This window comes from Leucoraja erinacea, chromosome 5, assembly GCF_028641065.1.
Source record: "Leucoraja erinacea ecotype New England chromosome 5, Leri_hhj_1, whole genome shotgun sequence".
NCBI lineage: Eukaryota > Metazoa > Chordata > Chondrichthyes > Rajiformes > Rajidae > Leucoraja > Leucoraja erinaceus.
Genome location: NC_073381.1, coordinates 93,065,151 through 93,089,955, shown reverse-complemented (window position 1 = coordinate 93,089,955; position 24,805 = coordinate 93,065,151). Strand labels below are relative to the sequence as shown.

Genomic DNA, 24,805 nt, shown 5'->3' with positions numbered 1-24,805 from the left:
ATTCACAGTCAACTCGGTATTGTATAACTCCTCCCTTCTGAAACGTGTTTTTTCTAGCAACTCAACGATTGAATTTTATTTAAAAAGTTATGCACAATACTTTTTTTTTTCAAATTCAATATGCAATATGCATATATGTAGAGTCCCAATATTATAAGAATCATTGGGTCATACAGCATGGAAACAGACCCTTCAGCCGACCTTCCCACGCCAACCAAGATACCCCATCTAAACTAGTCCCACCCGCCTTTGTTTGGCCCATAACCTTCAAAACCTTTCCCATCCATCTACCTGTCAGAATGTCTTTTAGACGTATTGAATTATCGCAACATTCAGTCATAAATGTTTTTTTTAATTCAAGTCCGGGCTTCATATTAACAATTTAATTTCCTTCTTACCCCTCCTCCGTTTTACTGCACCAAATAACACTCACAAATGAATATCATAAGGAATGGGCAGCACAGGTTATCAATATTCTTTAATCTTCTAACTGAAATAATCCAATGAATATTTTTGCTCAAGAGAACGACTCTCACAAATGACCACAGTCAATCCACAAGGAACTAGAACTTGCTGCTCAAAACCATATGTGCATACCACAAACTTTCACTGACAACTGAGGACTTCTCTCAATAAATGGATCAGGAGGGCAAATTAAATACTGCCCCTGTGAAAGCAGATAACTATGCAAGACCTACATGATATCTTGGTGCTTAAATATTAAAAATCAGCAATTAACCTCATAAGCAACCGCGGATTAGAAACATAAGCCTACCATAGCAGCCTTAAGAAAGACCACGTCTCCCAAACCGGTCTTTGTCAGATGATGCACATGTGCACATTGCTGAGGTGTAAATGTTGTTAAGATATCTTGACTCGACTGAATGGCTTGATAATCTCTGTTTGTATAAAACAAACTAAGCAGCAAAAAAGTTAACTGAAATATGCCTAGATCCAATAAGCGAGTTCAGTATTTCAACTGCGCATGCCCAGGTCATAGGTTATTCGCGCTAAACATACTCGCCAGCTGAGCTTCTGCATGTATACAGACCTGCGTTTCATCCGTATTTTCCAGTTTTGCTTCTTGGAGGAAAGAAAATACTGCTTTCAATACTATTAACTATGTATTTATGATTCATTTGTACAAAACTATGATGATTTTGTTGATTTTATTGCTTTATGCTTCGGAGCGTATAACTTTTATACCAGTGTCTCAAACTAACTGCTATGTTCAGTAGACATAATATTGCTTTAAGCAATATTATGTCAACTGAACACAGCAGTTAGTTTAAGACACTGGTATAACAGATATACGCTCATTGCAGGTATTGGTGCGCCCGGTAAGAACTTCGGCAAACAAACTTTTACAGTTTTCTGTGATACATTTGGATTCATTCACTCCTTGCGGTATAGTAATGTAATTTTATCAATAGCAATATGTAGGTAATCGGCAGTAAGTGTGGGGATCATTCAGGTGGCTTTGTGTTTTATTTTTTTAACTCAGCTGAAGATAAACAAAACTGTTGAAACAGACTCTCGCTACTGCCGTTGCAGTGTCAACCCTTGTGGGTCCATCATTTACACGCTGCTGGCATGTCGCTAAATCTCGCCGAACACTCCTCCACTTTCCCCCTCACACTCATCAAAAACAGCCACCCGCAACAATATGCGGAATAGTCCTTTCTTTTGTTAATCCTGCCCGCAGTCTCTGATGGGGCCGGTTTCACAGACGTAACCGTGACCGGCCACATTTAACCAGGGCTCTGGGAACTCGGCATCTGATGGGGACGAGGAGGGTTCCAGAGGGGGCAGGGTCCACTTAGAATCCGGCAGCAGAGTGGCTCTGTTAATGGACTCATTCCACAGCGAGTTCAGTTCTGGTTCAGGAGATCGATCCAATTATTGACCAACAGGCGGTGGAATCTGTCTGTGACAGACTGCACATGAGACGTGTCCACGGGAGCGGGTGTTCACTCTGTTCAATAACTCAGGTACAGTAAACTTCACAATGTGAACCATCCCAGTCAAAACCGTCCCGGAGAGCTGCCTTGCCCGAGCACTGGGACCAGTGTTTCCACTTTGAAGGATATTACCCGAAATTCGGGAAATTCTGATTGCCTTCAGGTAATTTTAGGGAAATGAAATCATTTCGGGAAATTTCCCGGCCTGGTAAGCCTTCCCCAACTGCGCATGCACGGATACTGGGCCCATTGCGCATGCGTGGGGAGACGCAAGGGGTCCAATCAGGCCCAGGGTATGATTTGTGGGGGAAAAAAAAGTATGTGCCTGAATATTTCCAATCACCTGCGCCTGAGCAGTTGTGGGAGGTCCGTCAGCCGCATCACAATGGAAAATGGCGGCGGTGGCGCAGTAGGGACGCTGACTTCCCTCGCATGCGCAGTGGGCCTGGAATCCGCGCGTGCGCAGTTGGGGTGGCAGTCGTACATGCACAGTTGGGGAAGGCAGGAAATACCATAAAATTCCAGGAAATTTGGAATTCTATTTCAGGATTTATTTATTTATTTATTTTTTAAATATAAAGGTGCGGAATCACTGACTGGGGCAACTGTGAAGGCAAGAGCAACATTCTCGTCACTAAAAAAAATACGCCTGCGGGCTGAATGATTTTGGGTTACGGGCCGAATCCAGCCCGTGGCCCGTATAGGTTGCCGACTTCTGCCTTAACGGTACATTCATATCGCCTGCAGGTAAAGCATCAGCCCACATCACACTGATAGAGTCGCTGCCTGCCTCAGATTAAATATATTTTTACACATAAATTATGAATAAAGATAAGAAAATGTTTCATATTTCAATATTTTGTTACTCCAGTAGCAAACACATTAAGGATTAAATGAAAATAATAAATTATTTAACTTTGAGTTAAATTAACTGAACTAGAACTGGGACTGTAAGTAGTGTGTGAACAGCAGAACAAGAAAGGAAGCTATTGAGTTGACAGAATTCTACATTCATTAATTGGTGGAATAGTTAACAATTTATACCCAATTTATACAGCGCCGCGTTTGTTCCCCCCCCCCCCCCCTTTTCCCCCCCGAATGACATTTGACAAATCCCATGATTCCTTGCGTTTATCAGAATACCGAACTCGCTTATTCCATGAGGCCTTTCTTTCACTTTGTCACCAGTGTCAATCTTCACTATTTATTTAACAAAAGCGAATTTTAAAAATTGCAATTATGTACAGTATACCAAGATATTTTACCTGCATCCTGCGAATTGAGCACTTCCAGGGCATGCATCATGGCACTTGCAAAAACATTGGCATCTTCTTTGCTGCCAAAGTTTAGGCCGTACACCTGCCTGGCATCTCGCCACTGATGAAAGGTTTGTGTAGCCTGGTTGTACTTCAGCCCTTTGGGAATGGCACAGTTTATCACAACCTGTCAATAAAATAGTTTCAGAAGTTTAAATTTGATTTAATAAACAAACACAGAAACTAATCCCATTTGTGGAGCTAGGAGCAAATTTGCAAGTTAAATTGATAACAGCCATACTTGAGCAAGTGGCATTCCAACAAGATTCTTCCCAACACAATTACAAAAAGTACGTGCTTTAAGCTAATGTTTATACATGCGACCCCAAGTTATTGAGGAATGGAGAAAGGTGCATATCACAATTTTCCATAACGCAAAGTCGTATCATCTGTGCATGCATCAATAAATGAGAATTAAAAAAATAAAATAATTTGTGCTGATTTGTATATTTAATTCACATAATTTCTGAGAAAATATTTTATTCTGTATCTCATATTTTTAATGTAGTGATTTGAGAATTCTGCAAGAATTCTATATACTGAAACAACAACAAAGCAAGGATCATTTGTACTAAATGTAGTACCATTTTGTTTGACGTATAACCTAATCAAGACACATGAAACTGGTTATTTAGGTTTATTATCGTCACAGGCACAGTGAAAAGCATTATTTTGATGCCATCCAAACAGATCAGATACCATGCGAAGGCACAATCAGTTCAAACTGAAGTACAATAAATAGAGCAAAGAGGAACATGCAGAGTTCAAAATATAGCTCTCAGCAATGTATTCCTTAGACAAAGACCAAGTTCCTCAATGGGCTAGAAGGGAAATTAAACAATACCCGAGTTTATGGAAGGACCGTTCAGAAGACTAACAATGGAAGAATCTGTTGTCGAGTCTGGCGGTGCACACCTTCAAGCTTCTGTACATTTTGCTGGAGGGGGAGCAGGGAAGAGGAGGAATGACCAGTCTGCAATAAGTCTTTGCTTATGTTGGCTGCTTTTGCGAGACAGCGTGGTGTAGAGTCAATCATGGGAAGTCTGGTCTGTGTGATGGACTGGGCTGCATCTACAAGTCAATGCAATTTCTTGCAGTCTCGGGCAGAGCTGTTCCCAAATCAAGCTGTGATACAATCCAACAGTGTGCTTTCTGTGATTCAATCGGACAGATTATGTAATCTGGGTCATTACCTTGAGATTCCAGCTTAGTCCGGAATTCCCTCTTGGTATTCTTAATGGTTCTGAGAAAGTAGTGGATAGATTTCTTCTACTGCTCAGAATAATTTGACTTAAATGCTACAGATTTGGGGCTTCACTTGGGAGTGGACATTGTGATTCATCCATGGTTTCCGGATGGGGAATACAGTCCTCAGACGGAACAGTCCACCATCTCATGACTTCCTGTAAAGGATTGTCCAGCTTTGGTTTCTGCTTGTACATAAAGAGTATAAGCACAGCCGGATAATCAGAGCGGTATGCGGTTTTGATGGTTGTCTAGCAGTGGGCGAGGGTGTTTGGCCTCTGGTTGGGCAGGAGACAAGCTGATAGTATTTTGGCAACACACATTTGAGGTTGGCCTGATTGAAGTCTCCATTTATTATAAACTAGACCCAGGAGTGGTTAGTTTCAAATCTAAGTTTCGTTTCAAGTCTAGTTCCAAGCATGTAGTTCCTCAAGTGCAAGTGTAGCTTATTTTTAATTTATGTTACAAAGATTGATAAAATAGAAACATAGAAAATAGGTGCAGGAGTAGGCCATTCGGCCCTTCGAGCCTGCACCGCCATTCAATATGATCATGGCTGATCATCCAACTCAGTATCCTGTACCTGCCTTCTCTCCATACCCCCTGATCCCTTTAGCCACAAGGGCTACATCTAACTCCCTCTTAAATATAGCCAATGAACTGGCCTCAACTACCTTCTGCGGAAGGGAATTCCAGAGATTCACCACTCTCTGTGTGAAAAAAGTTTTCCTCATCTCGGTCCTAAAAGATTTCCCCTTTATCCTTAAACTGTGACCCCTTGTTCTGGACTTCCCCAACATCGGGAACAATCTTCCTGCATCTAGCCTGTCCAACCCCTTAAGAATGTTGTAAGTTTCTATAAGATTCCCCCCTCAATCTTCTAAATTCTAGCGAGTACAAACCAAGTCTATCCAGTCTTTCTTCATATGAAAGTCCTGACATCCCAGGAATCAGTCTGGTGAACCTTCTCTGTACTCCCTCTATGGCAAGAATGTCTTTCCTCAGATTAGGAGACCAAAACTGTACGCAATACTCCAGGTGTGGTCTCACCAAGACCCTGTACAACTGCAGCAGAACCTCCCTGCTCCTATACTCAAATCCTTTTGCTATCATTCAATGTGATCGTGGCTGATCATCCCCAATCAGTGACCCGTTCCTGCCTTCTCCCCATATCCCCTGACTCCGCTATTTTTAAGAGCCCTATCTAGCTCTCTCTTGAAAGTAGAATCCAGAGAACCCACCTCCACTGCCCTCTGAGGCAGAGAATTCCACAGACTCGCCATTCTCTGTGAGAAAAAGTGTTTCCTCGTCTCCGTTCTAAATGGCTTACTCCTTATTCTTAAACTGTGGCCCCTGGTTCTGGACTCCACCAACATCGGAACATGTTTCCTGCCCCTAGCGTGTCCAAACCCTGAACAATCTTATATGTTTTAATGAGATACCCTCTCATCCTTCTAAACTCCAGAGTGTACAAGTCCAGCTGCTCCATTCTCTCAGCATATGACAGTCCCGCCATCCCGGGAATTAACCTTGTAAACCTATGCTGCACTCCCTCAATAGCAAGAATGTCCTTGCTCAAAAAAGGGGACCAAAACTGTACACAATACTCCAGGTGTGGTCTCACCAAGACCCTGTACAACTGCAGTAGAACCTCCCTGCTCCTATACTCAAATCCTTTTGCTATGAATGCTAACATACCATTCGCCTTCTTCACTGCCTGCTGCACCTGCATGCCTACTTTTAATGACTGGTGTACCAGGTCTCGTTGCATCTCCCCCTTTCCTAATCGGCCTCCATTCAGATAATAATCTACTTTCCTGTTTTTGCCACCAAAGTGGATAACCTCACATTTATCCACATTATACTGCATCTGCCATGCATTTGCCCACTCACCCAGCCTATCCAAGTCACCTTGCAGCCTCCTAGCATCCTCCTCACAGCTAACACTGCCCCCCCAGCTTCATGTCATCTGCAAACTTGGAGATAAAACCCACCTTGTTGTTGCAATTGACCAGTGTTTTTATTTTGTCCCCTCTTCAAGCTGTAAAGGGTTGCATATCATGATTTACAAACATAATTTTGTTTTGAATCATAATATAAGCCCATTAACAACAGGAAACATGCCTTTCAGCCCAAATTGTTCATGCTGACCAAGATGCCCCATCTAAGCTTGTCCCGTTTATCCTCGCTGGGCCCACATTGCTCTAAACCTTTCCGATCTATGTACCTGTCCAAATATCTTTTAAAAGTTGTTATGGACCTGCTTCAAGTACTACCTCTGGAAGCTCGTTCCATATACCCACCAAAACACAGTACTGGTACAGGGTCTTGACCCAAAGGGCCGGCCATCCCTTTGCCTTCATGGATGCTGCTTGGCCCGCTGAGTGCTAATAACTGTTTATTTTTTGCTGCAGATTTCAGCATCAGCTGCCTCTTCTGTCTCCACCCTTACATAGTAACTGGCAGTTATCCAAATTCTCAGCTATGAATCAGATTAATATTAATGTGCCACAGAAAGGTCAGGCAATGACATCTCCAGCTCCTCACTCTTGATGCTCAACAGTATTATTATCTTCAATGACCCATCACCAACATTCTGGAGCCCACCGTTTACAACAAACCTAACTGAACCAGTCACATAAATACTGTTGCAATAAAGACAGGTTAGAGGCCGGTTATTCCGTTGAAAATGACATCAAAATGCCTCATCGCCATCTACAAGGTGCAAATGATATACTCTCACTTGGCAAAAGCAACATTAAGATGCAGACTGAGATACAGATCAGGTTGGCATAGTATGCTGGGCCCTATGGTCCAAAAAGCTGACTTAATTTTCATTATACCAAATATTACTGCTCTAAATCAATGCCAATTACAGTGACGGACTTTCTAACTCATTCACAGTCATGCACTTTGGTGGCATTTACAGTGCCCTCCACAATGTTTGGGACATAGATCATTTATTTATTTATTTCCCTCTGTACTCCACAATTTGAGATTTGTAATGGAAAAAATCACATGTGCATAAAGTGCACATTGTCAGATTTTATTAAAAGGTATTTTTATACATTTTGGTTTCACCATGTAGAAATTACAGGAGTGTTTATACATAGTCCCCACATTTCAGGGCACCATAATGTTTGGGACACATGGCTTCACAGGTGTTTGTAATGTCTCAGGTGTGTTTAATTGCCTCCTTCATGCAGGTATAAGAGAGCTCTCAGCACCTAGTCTTTCCTCCAGTCTTTCCATCATCTTTGGAAACTTTTATTGCTCTTTATCAACATGAGGACCAAAGTTGTGCCAATGAAAGTCAAATAAGCCATTATGAGACTGACAAACAGGAATAAAACTGTTCGGGACATCAGCCCAACCTAAGGCTTATCAAAATGAACAGTTTGGAACATCACTAAGAAGAAAGAGATGGTGAGCTTACTAATCGCAAAGGGACTGGCAGGCCAAGGAAGACCTTCACAGCTGATGACAGAAGAATTCTCTCTATAATAAAGAAAAACTCCCAAACACCTGTCTGACAGATCAGAAACACTCTTCAGGAATCAGGTGTGGATTTGTCAATGACCAGAGGCTACACTGCAAGATGCTTGTTTTGTAATCAAAATTGAAAATAAAAACCACAGAACCTGGAAATCTAAAATAAAAACAAGTTGTTAGAAGTATTCAAGATAGGTGGTATCTGTGCAAGGTAATCCATTTATCATCTCACATCAAAGAGTCATCGCAAGCATATTTTTGATGCTAGCTTTTCATTCTTCATTCATTGAATTACTCAAATTTAAATTTCATAGCTGCTATGGCGAATTTCAAACTTATATCCCTGGAACTTGTGTTCATATCTTTAAATACTAGTCCAGTATCCTGACTGCAAGCTACTGTACCGCTTAACATCCAAGCTCCCCACCTGGTCTATCAATTAATTTGATCTTGACAGCTCTCTGCCTCTACTTCATCAGGAGAGTTCAGAGATATGTGGAAGAAGGAACTGCAGATGCTGGTTTAAACCGAAGATAGACTCAAAGAGCTGGAGACCTGAAGAAGGGTCTCGACCCGAAACATCACCCATTCCTTCTCTCCAGAAATGCTGCCTGTCCCGCTGAGTTACTCCAGCTTTTTGTGTCTGCCTTGAGTTCAGAGATATGTCTGCCCAGGAACTTGATGCGGTTGGCTCTCTCTCTCCATCGCCATCGGGCCAAGATGACAAATGTATGGACCCCCGGCTTTCCCTTCAAGTCAACAATCAGCTCCCTGCTACTGTTGCGAACAAGATTGTTGCTTGCTCAGGCACCATCAAACAGCTTATCATTCTCCCTCCAGTCTTTGACTTGTCAAACCCTTTATTTGTCCAACAATGGTGGTATTGCAATGAATTTAATGAAGGTATTTAAACTGTGTCTGGCTACACAGCCATCGGTATTAAGAGTAGAGCAGGGGGCTGAGCACACAGCTTAGGTGCCCCTGTGCTGAGGAGCTGTGGACAGGAAGAATCTCTTAAAATGCACAAGGCAAACAAAGGATATGGCATTTGCACATGTGGGGAGATCGAGAGTGATGGATTTATAAGTAGAACAGCATGCAATCAGAGACACATCGGCTCTGCAGGAATGTGCATACGGACAAATGTCAAGTGCCCACATTCCATGCTAACAGATCACTTTCTGCTCTTGCTGAAATCTTCCTGTCTAGTGTTCACAGACTGGTCATTGTTACACTGATAAATCCTTAAACTTTCAGCAGCATCACGTAACCACCAAGTGCTTATGTCAATCATCAGAGGTGGTGTAGCTATTTTAGTATAATGTAGATGTATATGAAATCGAATCATTCACAGGAGAGCTCTTGGAAGACAATTAACTGCCACTTCCCCAACAACAGCCAAATCAAATAGATATCTTTAAAAAAGGTTGTATTATCCCACCTCCCAACTCCAAATACATCAATAACAATATGCTGTGTCTAAATGCATGAAGCACAAGAATAGGGCAAAATCACTCCCAAATAATTCCATCAACCACACTTGGAAAGCACCCAGACCAGACTCAGTCATGACCCTCCAAGATCACAGCTATTCAAAAAGCTCATGAAGAAAAACACCAAGGATAGATAATCAGTTGTTAATGATGAAGCCATAAATCTAAGGTAATTTATAAATCATTTTTTTTTTTTTTAAAGTTCAATTAGATTTTATTCTGTTCCTGGATACCTGTAACCAGGTTGAACTGTGTTAAACATGGGCTAACAATGAAGCTTGGGTGAGAGCACCGTCATTCCAATCCCCGAGAAAATTAAAGTGCCTCTCAAGCTACCAGCCAGTAGTTGTAACACTGACCATAGTGAAGTGTTTTGAAAGACTGATAATGGCCCACATCTGCACTAATCTTCTGGAGAATCTCAGTCCCTTGCTCCACTCCCTGTAAGACCAGGCACAACCTTAACTCGATTTTATGGTTGCTGGTGCCAATGTTGTTGGCCGGGTCAACAACAATGATGAGACGAAGTGCATAAAAGAGATCGAGAATCTTGTTTATGGTGTCACCTGACCCTTAAAAATGCGACATGGACAAGTCGGTTGTTGACTTAAGGAAGCAGTGTTGAATGCAACTCTGTTCTCATTAACGGAGCTGCTGTAGGGACGGTTAACTGCTTCCAGAAACCCGACTTGTCCCCTTCACACTGATCAAGAAAGCACATAAGCACATTTACTTTCTTTGGCATTTAAGGTGATCTAAAATGTACATGAGTATTCCCTCGAACATCTACAAATGCACTACGGAAAGTATTTTGACAGAATGCATTTTAGCCTGGAATGCAACTTCTCTGTTTTTCACTGCCTGAACCCGTAGAGTGATGAACACAACCCAGTCCATCGCAAAGTCATAATTTCCTTCCATTCTGTCCATCTTCAGTGTGTTGCATCAGGAAGGCTGGAAGTATCGTCAAGAATGCCCACTACCCTGACCATTCCCTTTTCACTCTTCTATTGTCTGGGAGAAAACACAGGTGATTAAAAGGTCAGTCTGACTAACAGTTTCTTTCCCACTGCTATTAGACTGTGATGAACCAATCATCATTCATACCCACTTCCTGGATACTTTGCCACGACTTCCTACTCTTAACACTAATTCATTTGGTTATTCTGTTATTGTATTTTAATATTTTTTGCACTACTTCAATTTGCACTACAATCTTGCACTATTATACTGTTTTGCACTTGATGTTGTAATTGTTTTTGTACATATCATGACTGGATGTATACCGTTTGAGATTAATGTGAACAAGGAATTTCACTGCACCTTGGTGTACATGATAATAAACTAATCACTGAATTTGGAGTCCACACTTCAAGATTAACAATTTGATTTGGGAACATAAATTATGTCATTATGTACATTCTGATTGAAGTAGACTTCATATTTTAGGTTTGCAGGGAACAAAATAAAAAAATGTTTAAAATTAAAGTTTCTTTTTCGTTTTTATTTTTATTCCTCTCTTTTTTTGTATGGCTTTGTAAATATTTGATTAGTGTATAAATGCAAATAATTTGGTGTACATATGGAAATAGGTGTTTATAGCTGCTAAATTTGTATAAGATAATTATAAGCCGTTGAATAAGGGGTGGGAATTAATAAGCTTTGGCCTCTTCCTGCTCCTTTTCGGACACATACAATTCATTTATTTATAAATATTGTTTATGACACTTAATAAATATTCTTGTTTTGTTTGTTTTTATTGTATGCTGTTTCATACTTGCTTTTTATTTTTTATTCTGTTCAAAAAAAAAAATTATTGAATAAATAAATATTATATGAGCGGATAATCTGGACCTGGTTAGATTGTTTCTATGAACAAGACCACACGATACTCGATGGTTGTCTTAGAGTACTACAACCAAGAAAGTCAACTCCAATGGGATAATCAACAAGACTCTTGGCTCAATCGTCCCCTTCCATCACTTGTATGCACCATTGCGTGTTAGATAATACAGCATATCTATTAACCAACTTAATAGTAACTCTCATTCTGCATATTACTGTGCCAAGATTGACAAGAATAACAACCGAGGAAATTAATTAACTCAAGGTCCAATTAGCAATATCTTGGCATTGGTGACATGAATACAAAGTGTGCAATGGCCAAAACAACAGCATCACCTTCTCACGAAGCCATGTGGCTTGCAGTTATCATGCACATCCCTAGATTTGAATTGAGCTTCTGAGGAAATGTAACTGAGCTGTAACTTGCCTCAGCAGTACATTATGATACAGGTCATGCACAGCCCAGGCGCTCAAGTTAACGTTTCACTCGCAGCTCCACAGTGCACAAGAGAAACTGCAGTAGTTACCAACGTCTAAAAAGTAAGTGGACTGCACCAACTTGTGAAGGTTTTCTATTTTAGTATCAACCATTTTCATGTCACAGGCAAGCTACCGGATCCTTTGGGAGCATTGTGCTAATCCTTTGAACGATTTTACTCTACCTAAGGGAGTGCAAATTACACTGACATCCTTTGGCACAAGTGAGAGACTGCCAATAACAGAGCCAAGCAATGTCATCGAGAGCTGATGAACTCCCACTTGATCAGAAAAATAGACGAGGAACAGCAGTGGCCACTCAGCCCTTTGAGCTTCTTCCCACAGTTATTAAACTCACAGATCATCTGGTTGCAATCTCAACTCCACATTCCCATATACGTATCAAGTATCAATCTACTTCTACTTAAAAAAACATTCAAAAACTACTTCCACAGTCCTTTGAAGAAGAGTTTCAAAGATAAATAAGCATCAAAGAGAAAATATTCCACTTCATCTCTGTATTAAATCAGTGACTCCTCATTCTAGACAACATCCTCTCCACACACACCCTGTCAAATCCTCAGGATTTTATTTGACAATCCTTCCTGGAACAACATCTGAAATGTCTCATAAAAATTAAAACAGTTCCATGTTCAATGCCCAACTATCCTATGTACATGCACACACACTAAAGTTTCACCACAATCTTCAGCCAAAAATGATGTGGCCCTTCTGTAACTGCCCATACTACGTCATCACTTTCAGTTTAGTTCAATTTAATATTGTCACATCAGCAAAACGACTAACCATGATTACAATCAAGCTGTCTACTGTGTACATTTAGTGTTACTCAGTGCTCCGCAGAAAAATAATTCACTCCAAGCTAAGACCGAGACAAATGTAAGGGAACTTGCGGTGCTAGCAACCTGATTCACTTACTATTCTTGTTGCTCGATGAAGTAGAGATCATGGGCTAACCAGCAGCTGCTTCAATGCATCTTGTTGATGGTAACTACCAACTACATCCAGTGATTCAGTGTGGTGAGAATGCATGTATTGGGTGGCACTATGTATGCCAATCAAGTAGCCGCACCAGTATGGATGGCGTGAAATTCTTGTATATTGTTGTGCTCTTCCTGGGATCATGCTCAAGGCATGTTATGCGGATTGTGGAAAGGTGAGTCACTTGGTACAAAGTTCCAAGCCTGTGCTGCTCATACATTTAAATTAGTGATCTAGTTAGAGGACTATTTAGTGGTGACAACATACTCATGATAGGAAAGTCAAGTTAATGTCATCAAAATAGCATGGGGAGGTAAGTTTGATTCTCTTATTGGAGATGTTCATTGCCTGACGCTTCTGTACTTTCAATGTCACTTGCCACGTATGGCTTTATGTTGAAAGCAGTCCAGCTCCCAATGTGGTAATTGCAATATTTTAGGTCTAAATAAAATTGAACAATGCAATAATCAACAAATATTTCAGCTCTTAGCTTATAATGAATGGAAGGTCATTGATATGGCAGTGAGAAGACGGTTGGGCATAGTACAATGTTCTCGGGAACTCTTGCAATAATATCCTGACGCAGAGGATACATTTCTATTTACATCGAGAACTTTACTCCACTCTTCTCTACTTTCAGTCTGAACGGTTCGGACTTAAAACATTACCCATCCTTAAAGCCCTGTCCCACGGTACGAGTTCATTCCAAGAGCTCTCCCGAGTTTGCCCTGATTTGAACTCAGAGATTTACGGTAATGGCCACTCGTTGGTACTCGGGTCTCTCGTCATGTTTTTTTTCATCATGTTGAAAAATCTTCACGAGTCTTCCCGTGCTTACCTGCCGTTAGCAAGTCTTCCCGAATACCTGCCGTAGCGTTACGAGCCGCGAAGAGACGTCCCCGAGCTCCAACGTACCCGCTACTTCCATTCTCCGTGCTTACGAGTTTGATTTTTTTTAAACTCGGGAGAGCTCTTGGAACGAACTCGTACCGTGGGACAGGGCTATTACTCTCCAAAGATGCTGCCTGATCCGCTGAGATACACCAGCACTGTGTCAATCTTGATGAAAAATGATTTGTTTCACTTTCCACAGTTGCTCCTAACTGAGTACTTCCAGCATGCTTGGATTTTTGCTTTACAATTTGAGCAAGGCTCGTTGATATCATGTGATGTTACTCTGATGTTAAACCAACTACATGTCTCCAGAATTTAAAATGTTAAGAGCAAGGCTTGATTCAGAACCAAGCAGTCCTGGTAGAACCTGACTGCAACAATGATGAGCAGATTAATAGTGACACCACATCATGTAATTGTCATGTCAAAGTTACAGCTCCGGAATTAAAATGAAATGAAACATATCACCAAGCTGTTCCAGTGCAGCTAAAAGATTGTCAGTTACACAATCTATTGGGGAAAGCTCCCATTTAGATCCTGTTCACATTAAGGGTGTCTATATTCAGGCTAACTACATTCTTAGGCAATCTATAAGGCCGTCCGACCAAACAACCTGAGCCACATCCAGGTTGAAAGCAGCAAATAATATTTCAGCTTCAACTGTCGGGAATATGTCAAACAAGCCATCTGCACATTCCTTTGACATTCAACATATATTTGCAATTTGCAAGTCTACAGACCATCTATTGATGTAGTCCAGCTGCCTAAAAGTTCTGGTTATTCGGAGAAAGACTGGGTACAGTGTGGCTCGAAGCTCACCTCAGGACCCTCCCAGCAATCCTTACCACCTGCTATACTCAGGAACAACGCAGGAATACACAAGAATTATCTGCGCTTGCTGACACCACAAGCATCTTACAACAGACCCAATTGGTTTTTGTTACAAACTGTACTGCTGCAACTCAATTCTTATCCGGTGCTGCCTCCCACACCCACAACCTCCAATAATGAAAGACAATGGGAGCAATAACTTCCAAATTACATACGATCCAAAGTTGGAAATACATTGGCCATTCTTCAAAATTACTGGGTGGAAGTTAGTTGTGAAGTTAGTGAAATCAGCGAGCTCTGCACGGATGCAGGAGACAGCCACGATGCAGTTGTCGATGTAGTGGAGAAAGATTTGGGGGATGGTGCCAGTGTATATTTGGAACAAGGACTATTGTAGATAACTGACTAAAAGGTAGGCATAACTGTGGCCCATAACTCTTAGAAAATGAGAGGAGTCAAAAGAAAATGTCTTGATGGTGAGGACAAGTTCTGCCTGGTGGAGGAGTGCGTTAGTAGAGGGAAAACGATTGGGTGTCCGTTCAAGAAAGATCAGGGAGGCCTCGAGTGCTTCCCAGTGGGGGTTGAAAGTGTAATGGATCTGTACGTCAATGATAAAGATGACGCAATTGGGGCCTAGATATTTAAAGTTATTGAAGAGTTGAAGGACATGTGAGGCTTCCTTGAATGTAGATGGAAAGAGGGAAATAGGATGAAGTTAATATGTATTGGAGATGAATTCTGTGGGGCAGGAAACAGCTGTGCTGACACTGAGCTGTGCCAGTTCTCTGACACCTCCTCAAATCTACCCCTTGACTGTGACCTCCAGACTGTGACCTCACAGACTTCCGATCTCATCACATCTGGAAAATCTCCCCTCCACAACTTCCAACCTTTTTGTCCGCAGCCTCGCAATGCCCACTTCCACCTCCTTCCCAAAATCCACAAACGGGACTGAGCTAGTAGACCAGTGGTTCCCAACCTTTTTTTGGCCATGCCCCACCTAATCACCTCTAAAATCCTGATGCCCCCCCCCCCATATGGTGATATATAATTCTTATCATTTAAAAAGTGAACTCCGTTTCAGCTGAAGAAGCTTAAAACGCCAATACCTTGGTTTAAACAAGCTTCAAAAAATAACTACACAATAAAGACCCTTTTTACCCCAAAAAAAGTTATTTACTCAAAATAACATCTGAAACATAAACTACATATGTTTACCTGATGGAAAATGCAAAAAAATAAAAATCGAAAATTTGGACCCAGACCTCCTCAGTCGCGCTCAATTGCCTCCCTTAAAAATCAAATTGCCCCCCTGTGGGACGTACGCCCCACGTTGGGAACCACTGTAGTAGACCCATTGTTTCTGCCTCTTCCATTGCCAGAATGAGCCACATGCAAACTGGAGAAAGAGTACCTCATATCCCACTTGGATAGCTTACAGCTCAATGGTATGAACATTGAATTATCCCATTTCTTTTAGGTGACTGCAAAACCCATTCCCCTTGACCCCCCCCCCCCTCTTTTCTTTTTATCTCCCTCTCCTTCCCTATGCCCCACCTGGACAAACACCTATTTCCCTCCCTCTTCCCTTCCACCTATAATCCTTCCTCCACTTGACAACTCTTCAATCCATTTACCTCACACCGTCTGCCTGTTCATCTCTAGCCTTTGTCCAACCATCTACCTCTCAAAACTCCCCTCACCTGTATCCACCTATTTCTTGCCAGGCTTTTTCATACAAAGCGCAATAGTTGCTGTAAAACTACAACAGAAAGAAATGAGTGAAAGGCAAAAAAATAAAACTACAATGAATATGCATGCACAGAAAAAAAAATTAATATGCCGGAAACTGAAATGAGCACAATATCACACCAAGCTTAAATTATGCCTACCTGATGGTCCTGAATTTTCCTCCCCACCACTCGGAACGTGTTGTTGCCTGTGTGATGGTAAATATGTACTCTACTGAATCCAGTTGCTCCTCCAGCTGGTACCCACTTCTTATTGCCATCGTCATATACCATGACAGCAGCACGCGCCTGGCATATACTTTGTTCACTGCAGATACAACAAAACATAGGATTAATTAATGAGCTTGCATGAGTTGTTCATCAAACACTTTAAAAAACATTCTTGGAAAAGTACAGACAATATCTTCAATTCATGTGCACAGATTTACTAAATAATTAATAAAGTATAAAAGTATTAGAATTTGAACAGCTGTATTGTATTTATAATAACAGATAAAGAAAATTTAGTTTGGGTTTGATTTGTCCTTCTTCCGATTGATCAGGGCCAGTGCAAGGTACAATCCAGATTGTTTAGAACATGGTTACATTTGTTGGCAAATGGTTTTGGCAGATAGAGGAAAGAGAGCGAGAGAAAGCAAACTAGCAGGCAAACAGTGATAGCACTGAAGGTTGAAAGAGAAGAAAACGAGAAAGTGGGGGAAGTTGAAACAGATAGAGAAGGACACTGACGAGCAAGGATAATGGAGGAAGGGGAGAAATAGAGGAAAGCAGGCCAAATGTAAATTTACGCATGCACAGTAACACTTCCATTTCAGATTTACGTAACATCTGACTTACGCAATGGTCCACGGATGTAACACATACTTAAGTTGGGGACCGTCTGTATTTTTAAATTCCTAATACCTGTTTATTAGCCAAACTTAAATTCCACAGCTGGTGTGGTAGGATTTGAACAAAGGCTTCTGGATTACTAGTCCATTCATTGTTTGAATATTGAGCCCAGTAATTTAGTTACTGCCAGGTCATCACTCCATGGCAGGTTCAACAGTACAAGTGGCTAACTCCTTATCCTACATTCTGCAAGTAAATCCAAAAGCATGCAATAATGCACGATGCATATGAAGACTCTGAAGTTACCCCAGCAGCTGCAGTACTGCTTAGTTACTTGTTTAGCATGAAAACCTGCAGTTTCACAAGGTATCCTCATTCAAACTGCCGCGGAGGGAGAAGTAAAATTGTAACTCTTGATCAGAGATGCACAAATTTGAGGCATTCATTGGCATGCTGAATAACAAGTAAAAGTAAGCTGCCAGGCGTTTCAAGCACTCAAAGAGACCAACTGATTCATAACGCTACAAGTATACATGCAGGAAATCCAGAAATAAACAGCGCTTACTCTTTCGCTCCAAAGAATATAGATAAAACCGCAACATAATAGAAAATAGTGCAACTTCACGCACTCTTTACTACTGACAAAAAGAAAAAAATAAATCGTTTGAAAATGAATTCTGCCCTCAAGTGTCTGGGAAATGAGCCCAGAATTTGTTGTTTACGTCATCCACAAAAGAAAAAACTGAGAGCTTTAACAAATAGGTCCGAAAACACATGTAGACAAAAAACAATTTTTAAATGTTCCTGTGAAGACTCATGCATATATCAACTGTAACACAATTTTTTTAATTGGGTACCTGTTTAAAAGATTTATTTTTGTTGCGAGAATAAACAGCCGAAGAACTGCCCAACCTAAGTCACCTTACAATCAAAGCGAAGGGTGTTGATGCAGAAGTCACAGAAGCTCAGTCCATCCAAGCATTCAGATCATGGTTGATCTATCACTAACTCCATGCATCTTTGTTCCAAATCCCATAACACTTCTGGTTAACAGGACTCTCTCACACTTAAGTTTAACAAATCAATGGATATTAATCGACTTTTGAGAAAGTGAGTCTCAGAAATTTGCCACACACTGCAATATTGTAAAAATTCTGTCCTGAAATGCTCTGCTTCAATTTCTAGAGAATTCCTCTGACTTCCATTCTCAATGATAAAATCAAATTATCAAAGTACTATCAGAAGTATGGAATGAAGCCCTTTGACACAACTCGTCCATGCCACCCAAATTGCTTAACCGAGTTAGTCCCACATGCCTGGGCCACATCCCCATAAATCTTTCTTAACGAATAGCTGTACAAGTATCTTGTAAATGCCATGACTGTACCCACCACAATCAGTTCCTTTGGCAGCTTGTTGCATATACCCACCACTCTTTGTTTGCACTTAGATCCCTTTGAAATCTTTTCTCCATCACCAGTAGCCCCTGCTCTTTTCATAAAATAGGCAATAGGAAGCTAACTAAAGATGTAAAAATAATGTGTTTTTAAGTCAACTTTGAATTCAACAAATTTAATAAAACTAACCAGACCTATCAAGTTTAATTCAAGCAAGTTTGCTAGACATTGTCCTACCCCACCTTTTAGCGTTGTTACAAATTCCTGCCATCAGTGGCGCTCTTGTCTGCTCACGGCCTGTGCATGTGACTCGAGAGGCTATGGGGGGGGGGGGGGGGGGGGGAGGTTAGTAAAATGCAGGGTTTTATTGGTTGTCAAGGAGGGATTTCCTCGTAAAACAATCTTGAGGAAATTTTGTTCTGTGATCCCGTTCGCGTTTTTTTTTAAAGTGTTGTTTAACTATTGAATCCCTGGATAAAATCATCAGATTAAAACGCCTTAAATCACGGATCACAAGTTCGGGACAAAGCAAAAGGTATGTACTGTTTGGCGTTTATTTAACGTCTTATCTAGTTTTTGGTGTAATTGCATTTTAATCTAATGATGTGAAATATGTTATTTAGGCACCGATATCGGCCCCGTCCTGTCTGACTGCACAAAATCATGGCGGCGGCCACATTCCGATCTCTCTGTATCTTAATCCACAAACATCCACTCTCAAGATAATCAAAATCATTATTTTTTGCAATCATGTCATAAGTACATCTAAATTATCTATATTTTGTGTAATTGTCCATCCATGATCAATATTTTCTTCCTAAATATCTGACTTAAAAACTATGTACTGTGGAAGTTTTCAGTCAGATATTTAGTATGAAAATATTGATCATGGATAGACAATAACACAAAATATAGATAATTTAGATGTTCTTATAACATGATTGTGCAAATAAATAATGATTTTGATTTTGAGAGTGGATGTTTGTGGATTTTGAACACAAGTCTGCAAAACGGTCCTTGCAAGCTACAGTGTTATAAACCAACAGAGTCAAATTTATGGGAATTAAACCTTCAATTCCTTCGATTTGGCATAGAAATTCATGGCAAAGTGAGATTTAAACATGTTATATTGTGAATTCTTATGTGAATGGGATCAGTTTGTTATTTGGATACTTTGGCTATTTAAACATTTATTTTTAGCCTTTTCTTAAGAATTGGATAGATGTTTAGATTTAGTTATTGGAATTGATTTGATGACACTGAATATGAATATTTTGTTGGGTATTTACTATGTTTTAACGTTACAATGATATTAAAGTTCTGATCTTGAGAATATCACATTTTTGAATTTAAGTCTGGGTATTTATTACTATTTCCGTCACAATGGTTAATTTTGTAATTAGCTACTTAATTAGGTAATTAACTAATCGTATACTTTAATTTCAGGCCATCCTAGCAACATGTATATTTGTTTCAGATTGATTCAATCTATAATAACTGAAAATCTAATTCAGATTTTTAAGAAGGTTATGGGCTTTTATGTCCTCGATCACAGCTTTTGTGTTAAGTCAATGGAAAGCAATAGGGAACAAGATGCTAATTTCAGAATATGAAAATGACCATAACATTTTTATTAGTGAAGATATGAAAGTGAATTAGTTATCAAATTAGTTATTTTTATGCTTTATCTGGTGGGATAAATTACAGGCTTGACTTTTAAAATAACAAATTTTTGTGACATTCCTACACCTCTCCCTGCAAAGCAGTCTGAAGAAGGCTCCCGACCAGAAATGGCACATATTAAAGTTTCTGCTCCACTGCGAAACTTCATGGTATGCCTTTCTTAGCAAAATCTAAAGTTCCTGCTCCACTGCGAAACTTCATGGTATGCCTTTCTTAACAAAATCTACGTGTGTCTGTGTCAGAGCTTCAGTCCAGCTTGTTCCAGCATTCCTTCTTGGCATCCTTAATGACTTTGAGGAAGCCGCAGCTAGATATCTTGTACCGCTGAGAATCATTTGAATTGAATGCTGTAGACTTGGGCTTCACTGAGAGTGATCTTCACGGTTCATCCATGGTTTCCAGGTGGGGAACACATGTATTGTTTTTTTTGTACTCGGCCCTCTACACACTTGCTGATGAGGTCTGTGGCAGCAGTGGCATATTTTTCAGTCTGTAGGGTCCCCACCCAAAATGTCAGCTACCCATGTTCTCCAGAGATGCTGCTGGATCTGCTGAGTTATTCCTGCTGATAGACACAAAAAGCTGGAGTAACTCAGCGGGCCAGGCAGCATCTCTGGAGAGAAGGAATGGGTGATGTTTCAGGTCGAGACCCTTCTTCAGACTAGTTAGGGATAAGGGAAACAAGAGATATAGACGGTGATGTGGATAGATAAAGAACAATAAATGAAAGATATGCAAAAAACGTGGGTAGAGGGGAGAGAGAGAGAGAGAGAGAGATAGAGAGAGAGGGAGGGAATGCCAGGGCTACTTGAAGTGAGAGAAATCAATATTTATACCACTGGGCTGTAAGCTGCCCAAGCAAAATATGAAATGCTGTTCCTCCAATTTGCGTTTAGCCTCACTCTGACAATGGAGGAGACCGAGAACCGAACGGTCTGTGTAGGAATGGGAAGGAGAATTGAAGTGTCCAGCAACCTGGAGATCAGGTTGGTTCACGCGGGCTGAGTGAATATGTTCCCCAAAACAATCGCCCAGTCTGTGTTTGGTCTCGCCGATGTATAAGAGTCCACATCTTGAACAATGGATACAGTAGATGAGGTTGGAGGAGCAGCAAGTGAACCTCTGCCAAACCTGAAAGGACTGTCGGGGTCCCTGGACAGAGTCGAGGAGGAGGTATAGCAAATATGTTGTATCTTCTGCGGTTGCAGGGGAAGGTACCTGGGGAGGGGGTGGTTTGGGTGGGAAAGGATGAGTTAACCAGGGAGTTGCGGAGGGAACGGTCTCTGCGGAAGGCAGAAAGGGGTGGAGATGGGAAGATGTGGCTTGTGGTGGAATCCCATTGGAGGTGGGGGAAATTTCGGAGGATTATGTGTTGTATGCACCGGATGATGGGGTGGAAGGTAAGGACTAGGGGGACTGTCTCTATTGCGACTAGGGGGAGGGGGAGCAAGGACGGAGCTGCGGGGTACGGAGGAGACACGAGTGAGGGCCTCATCTATGATGGGAGAGGGGAGCCCCCGTTCCTTGAAGAATGAGGACATCTCAGATGTTCTAGTATGGATCACCTCATCTTGGGCTTGACAAATTTAAAGCTGAGAAAATGCTTCCATTGGCCAGAACAGGAAGCCACCAACTTACGATGGCAGCAAGGACAAATTTCCACGGACTATGAATCTACATACACTTTGTCAGGAACCTCTATTGCCCATATCCTGCAGAACACCCATTTAGTCTACACTCCCTCTCCCTAGTGGAAACAACACTTCGTAATCCATCTCAGTATAAAGTCTAATTGCAGCCCTACTATTTTTGTACAAAATTCCACACAGCTAACTGATGTTTGCCGTCTGCATGTCTCTAGGTGCTTTACAGTAGACATGACACTAATTGTGGTAATCCATCAGCCTGCCACGATTCAAGTACTTACTACACTAAATTTAAGTCAAAGGCTAGCAGCCTCTGTGGGATTCCTTGAGAGAGCCACACATGCTGTAATTCAATTCAATTTTCCTATACTAGGTCAACTACATTTACGGATGAACCAAATCAACTGAAGGCTGTAAGTAATGTTCTAAAGCCTCTGATGAATTGAAAATAATCAGAAAAACTTACTTATGAATTGCTGCAAACATTTACAGAACATATTATGATTGGGCAATTTTCTTTCACTAAAAATGTTTTATATCTTCATCTGATATAGGCTATACTTAAAACGGCCTTCAAGATACGTTTCACCACACACCACAAGAACTGCATGACCCACCTCCCCCTCTCTCCATTCCCCCTCACACCCCCCTCCCAGTCTTGCTTCCCCCTCCACTCTCTCCCCCCTCCGGGATAGATCTACCCGAGCCGAGAGTACATTACTCCAGCGCGGGGCCCCCTTAGGCAAGGGGCCCCAATTGGGAGCTCTCAGCAGCCCAGAACCTCCGAATCGGCCACTACAAATCAACCTACCAGTCAGCACCACCGGCGGTGGAATCCAGTGCTGCACCGCCGCTGCTGAAGCTAGCTAATGTGGAGGGAGAGTGGGGTAGCGTCAATTACGTGGGCTGAGCCTACGTAATTGACGCTCGTTCTCCCTCCACTGGGCTCAAGACACGCCCCCTCAGTGAGGCAGATGTGATCGCTGCCTCCCCTGGTGCTTTTTCATTGCAGTTTTATGACGAGACCTGCGAGCCTAAATTTAATATATTTATACGTGAAATAAGCTACCTGGACTATGGAAGGCGAGGACATGTAATGAAGGGGTTTACAAACATTATATTGGTAACATACAGAGATAGTAATAGGCACACACTTATTGCCCGCGCTCCATCCCGTTTCTGAGGCGTTGCCCAATCAGAGGAGAGGCTCAGCTCGTCGCTGCCTCACCTCTCATCTCTCCCTGTATTTGCAGCGTAGATGAGAAAATTTGGCGATTATGACTATAAAAAATGATTAGATTCATATAGAAATGATATTTATAACACAGTGGAAAAACCTTTATATTTATTTTATTTTATTATTATTTTTCTTTGCTTTTCTTAACAGTTATTTTCATTGGGAGTATGACAGGTGAGGCTCTGCCTCCCCTGACTGCACGTCCTTGCAGCATAGGAAGGTTGCGATTATGCCCAAACGGGTGCAGTAAAGATTCACAGGAGCGCTGCCTGGACTGGAGGGCTCATGTTACAAGGACAGATTGGATAAGCTGGGATGGTTTTCCCTGGAGCAAAGGGCCCAGGACATAAAGGTCAGATTGGAAATGGGAAGAGTTAGCGCTGAGCTCACCTTTCTGTCCTGGGCCTCCTCAATTTGTCAGAGTGAGGCCCAGCGCAAATTGGAGGAACAGCACCTCATATTTCGCTTGGGTAGTTTACACCCCAGCGGTATAAACATTGACTTCTCTAACTTCAAATAGCTCTTGCTTTCCCTCTACCCCTCCCCTTTCTCCCACCAGTCTTACTGTCTCCGACTACATTCTATCGTTGTTCCGCCCATTCCCCTGACTTCAGTCCGAAGAAGGGTCTCGATCTGAAACGTCACCCATTCCTTCTCTCCAGAGATGCTTCCTGTCCCGTTGAGTTACTCCAGCATTTTGTGTCTACCTTCGATTTAAACCAGCATCTGCAGTTCTTTCCTACAGGTGGTTGATGGTTGGCATGGTCTCGGGAGGGCGAAGGGCCTGTTTCCACATTATATCTGAAAGAAAAACTGTCCAAATAATCCAAATTTTGGCAACATTAAATGGACTTGTCAGCTAGATCCCAGAAGAAGATTGATACTTTTGTTTGATTAATGGCATATGATTACTTATTCCATGGACTTCTGTTGCGCAGATCAAAAAGACTAGGTGCAAATTAGCTTTTATGCTCAATCCTCCTGGGCTCAACATGAAGCTAAATTGTTTTAACCAGGAGTGATGGAACAACTAGTGAACTAAGCTGACAATACTCTTCCTTCTAGCACAATGTTTAATTTGTTTTTGGAATGCAAGATTTAACAGTTAGTTAAAATTTGAGTTTTATTTAGCATTTGAGAAATAGAAACTCAATTCCAACAGAAAGTTGGAAAGGATGTATGCAGACCAGTGAAATGATTAGTAACTATAAACTTAAACTGTACTTGGAATGGACTAGGCATCAAAATGTCCACATTACTAACAGAAAAAAAAACACTGTTCCCATTTTCACAAAGAAAAAGTAAACTTTACGGGCCTCAATTTATCATCTTGTCAGAAGTGCAAAACACACTTTATAATGATGTGTCAAATCAATTTATACTTGCCTTGTTATATAGCTAGTTGAGCATGTGAGTGGACTCGAGGGACAAACAAACTATATATGAGAAATATTTTCAAATAAGGGATTGTCCATTCAGGACAGATGGGAAGAGATTTCCTCACCCAAAGCAGATACTGGAACATTTGTACCCAAATGGGGGATTTGGAGACTCAATTACTAAGCATTGTCAAAGTGGAGGTGGGTAGAATTTTAGATAAAAGAATCAAGGTACATGGAGTCAGTCAGACGGGTCTGGACCCAAAACATCACCCATTCCTTCTCTCCAGAGATGCTGCCTGTCCCGCTGAGCTGCTCCAGCTTT

At 41.3% G+C, this 24,805-nt stretch overlaps 1 protein-coding gene across 5 annotated transcripts in view; it reads right to left on the bottom strand.

Annotated features, from left to right (window-relative positions):
* The window catches only part of enah (ENAH actin regulator), a 211,532-nt gene that overhangs the window by 103,239 nt on the left and 83,488 nt on the right, over positions 1–24,805 (bottom strand). For all 5 annotated transcript variants that reach the window (XM_055636262.1, XM_055636263.1, XM_055636265.1 and 2 more), the window contains exons 2-3: positions 16,449–16,614; positions 3,227–3,404 (exon numbers count right to left, since the gene is read on the bottom strand). In XM_055636262.1, coding sequence (XP_055492237.1) covers positions 3,227–3,404; positions 16,449–16,614 — 344 coding nt within the window. The remainder of the gene's footprint in view (positions 1–3,226; positions 3,405–16,448; positions 16,615–24,805) is intronic.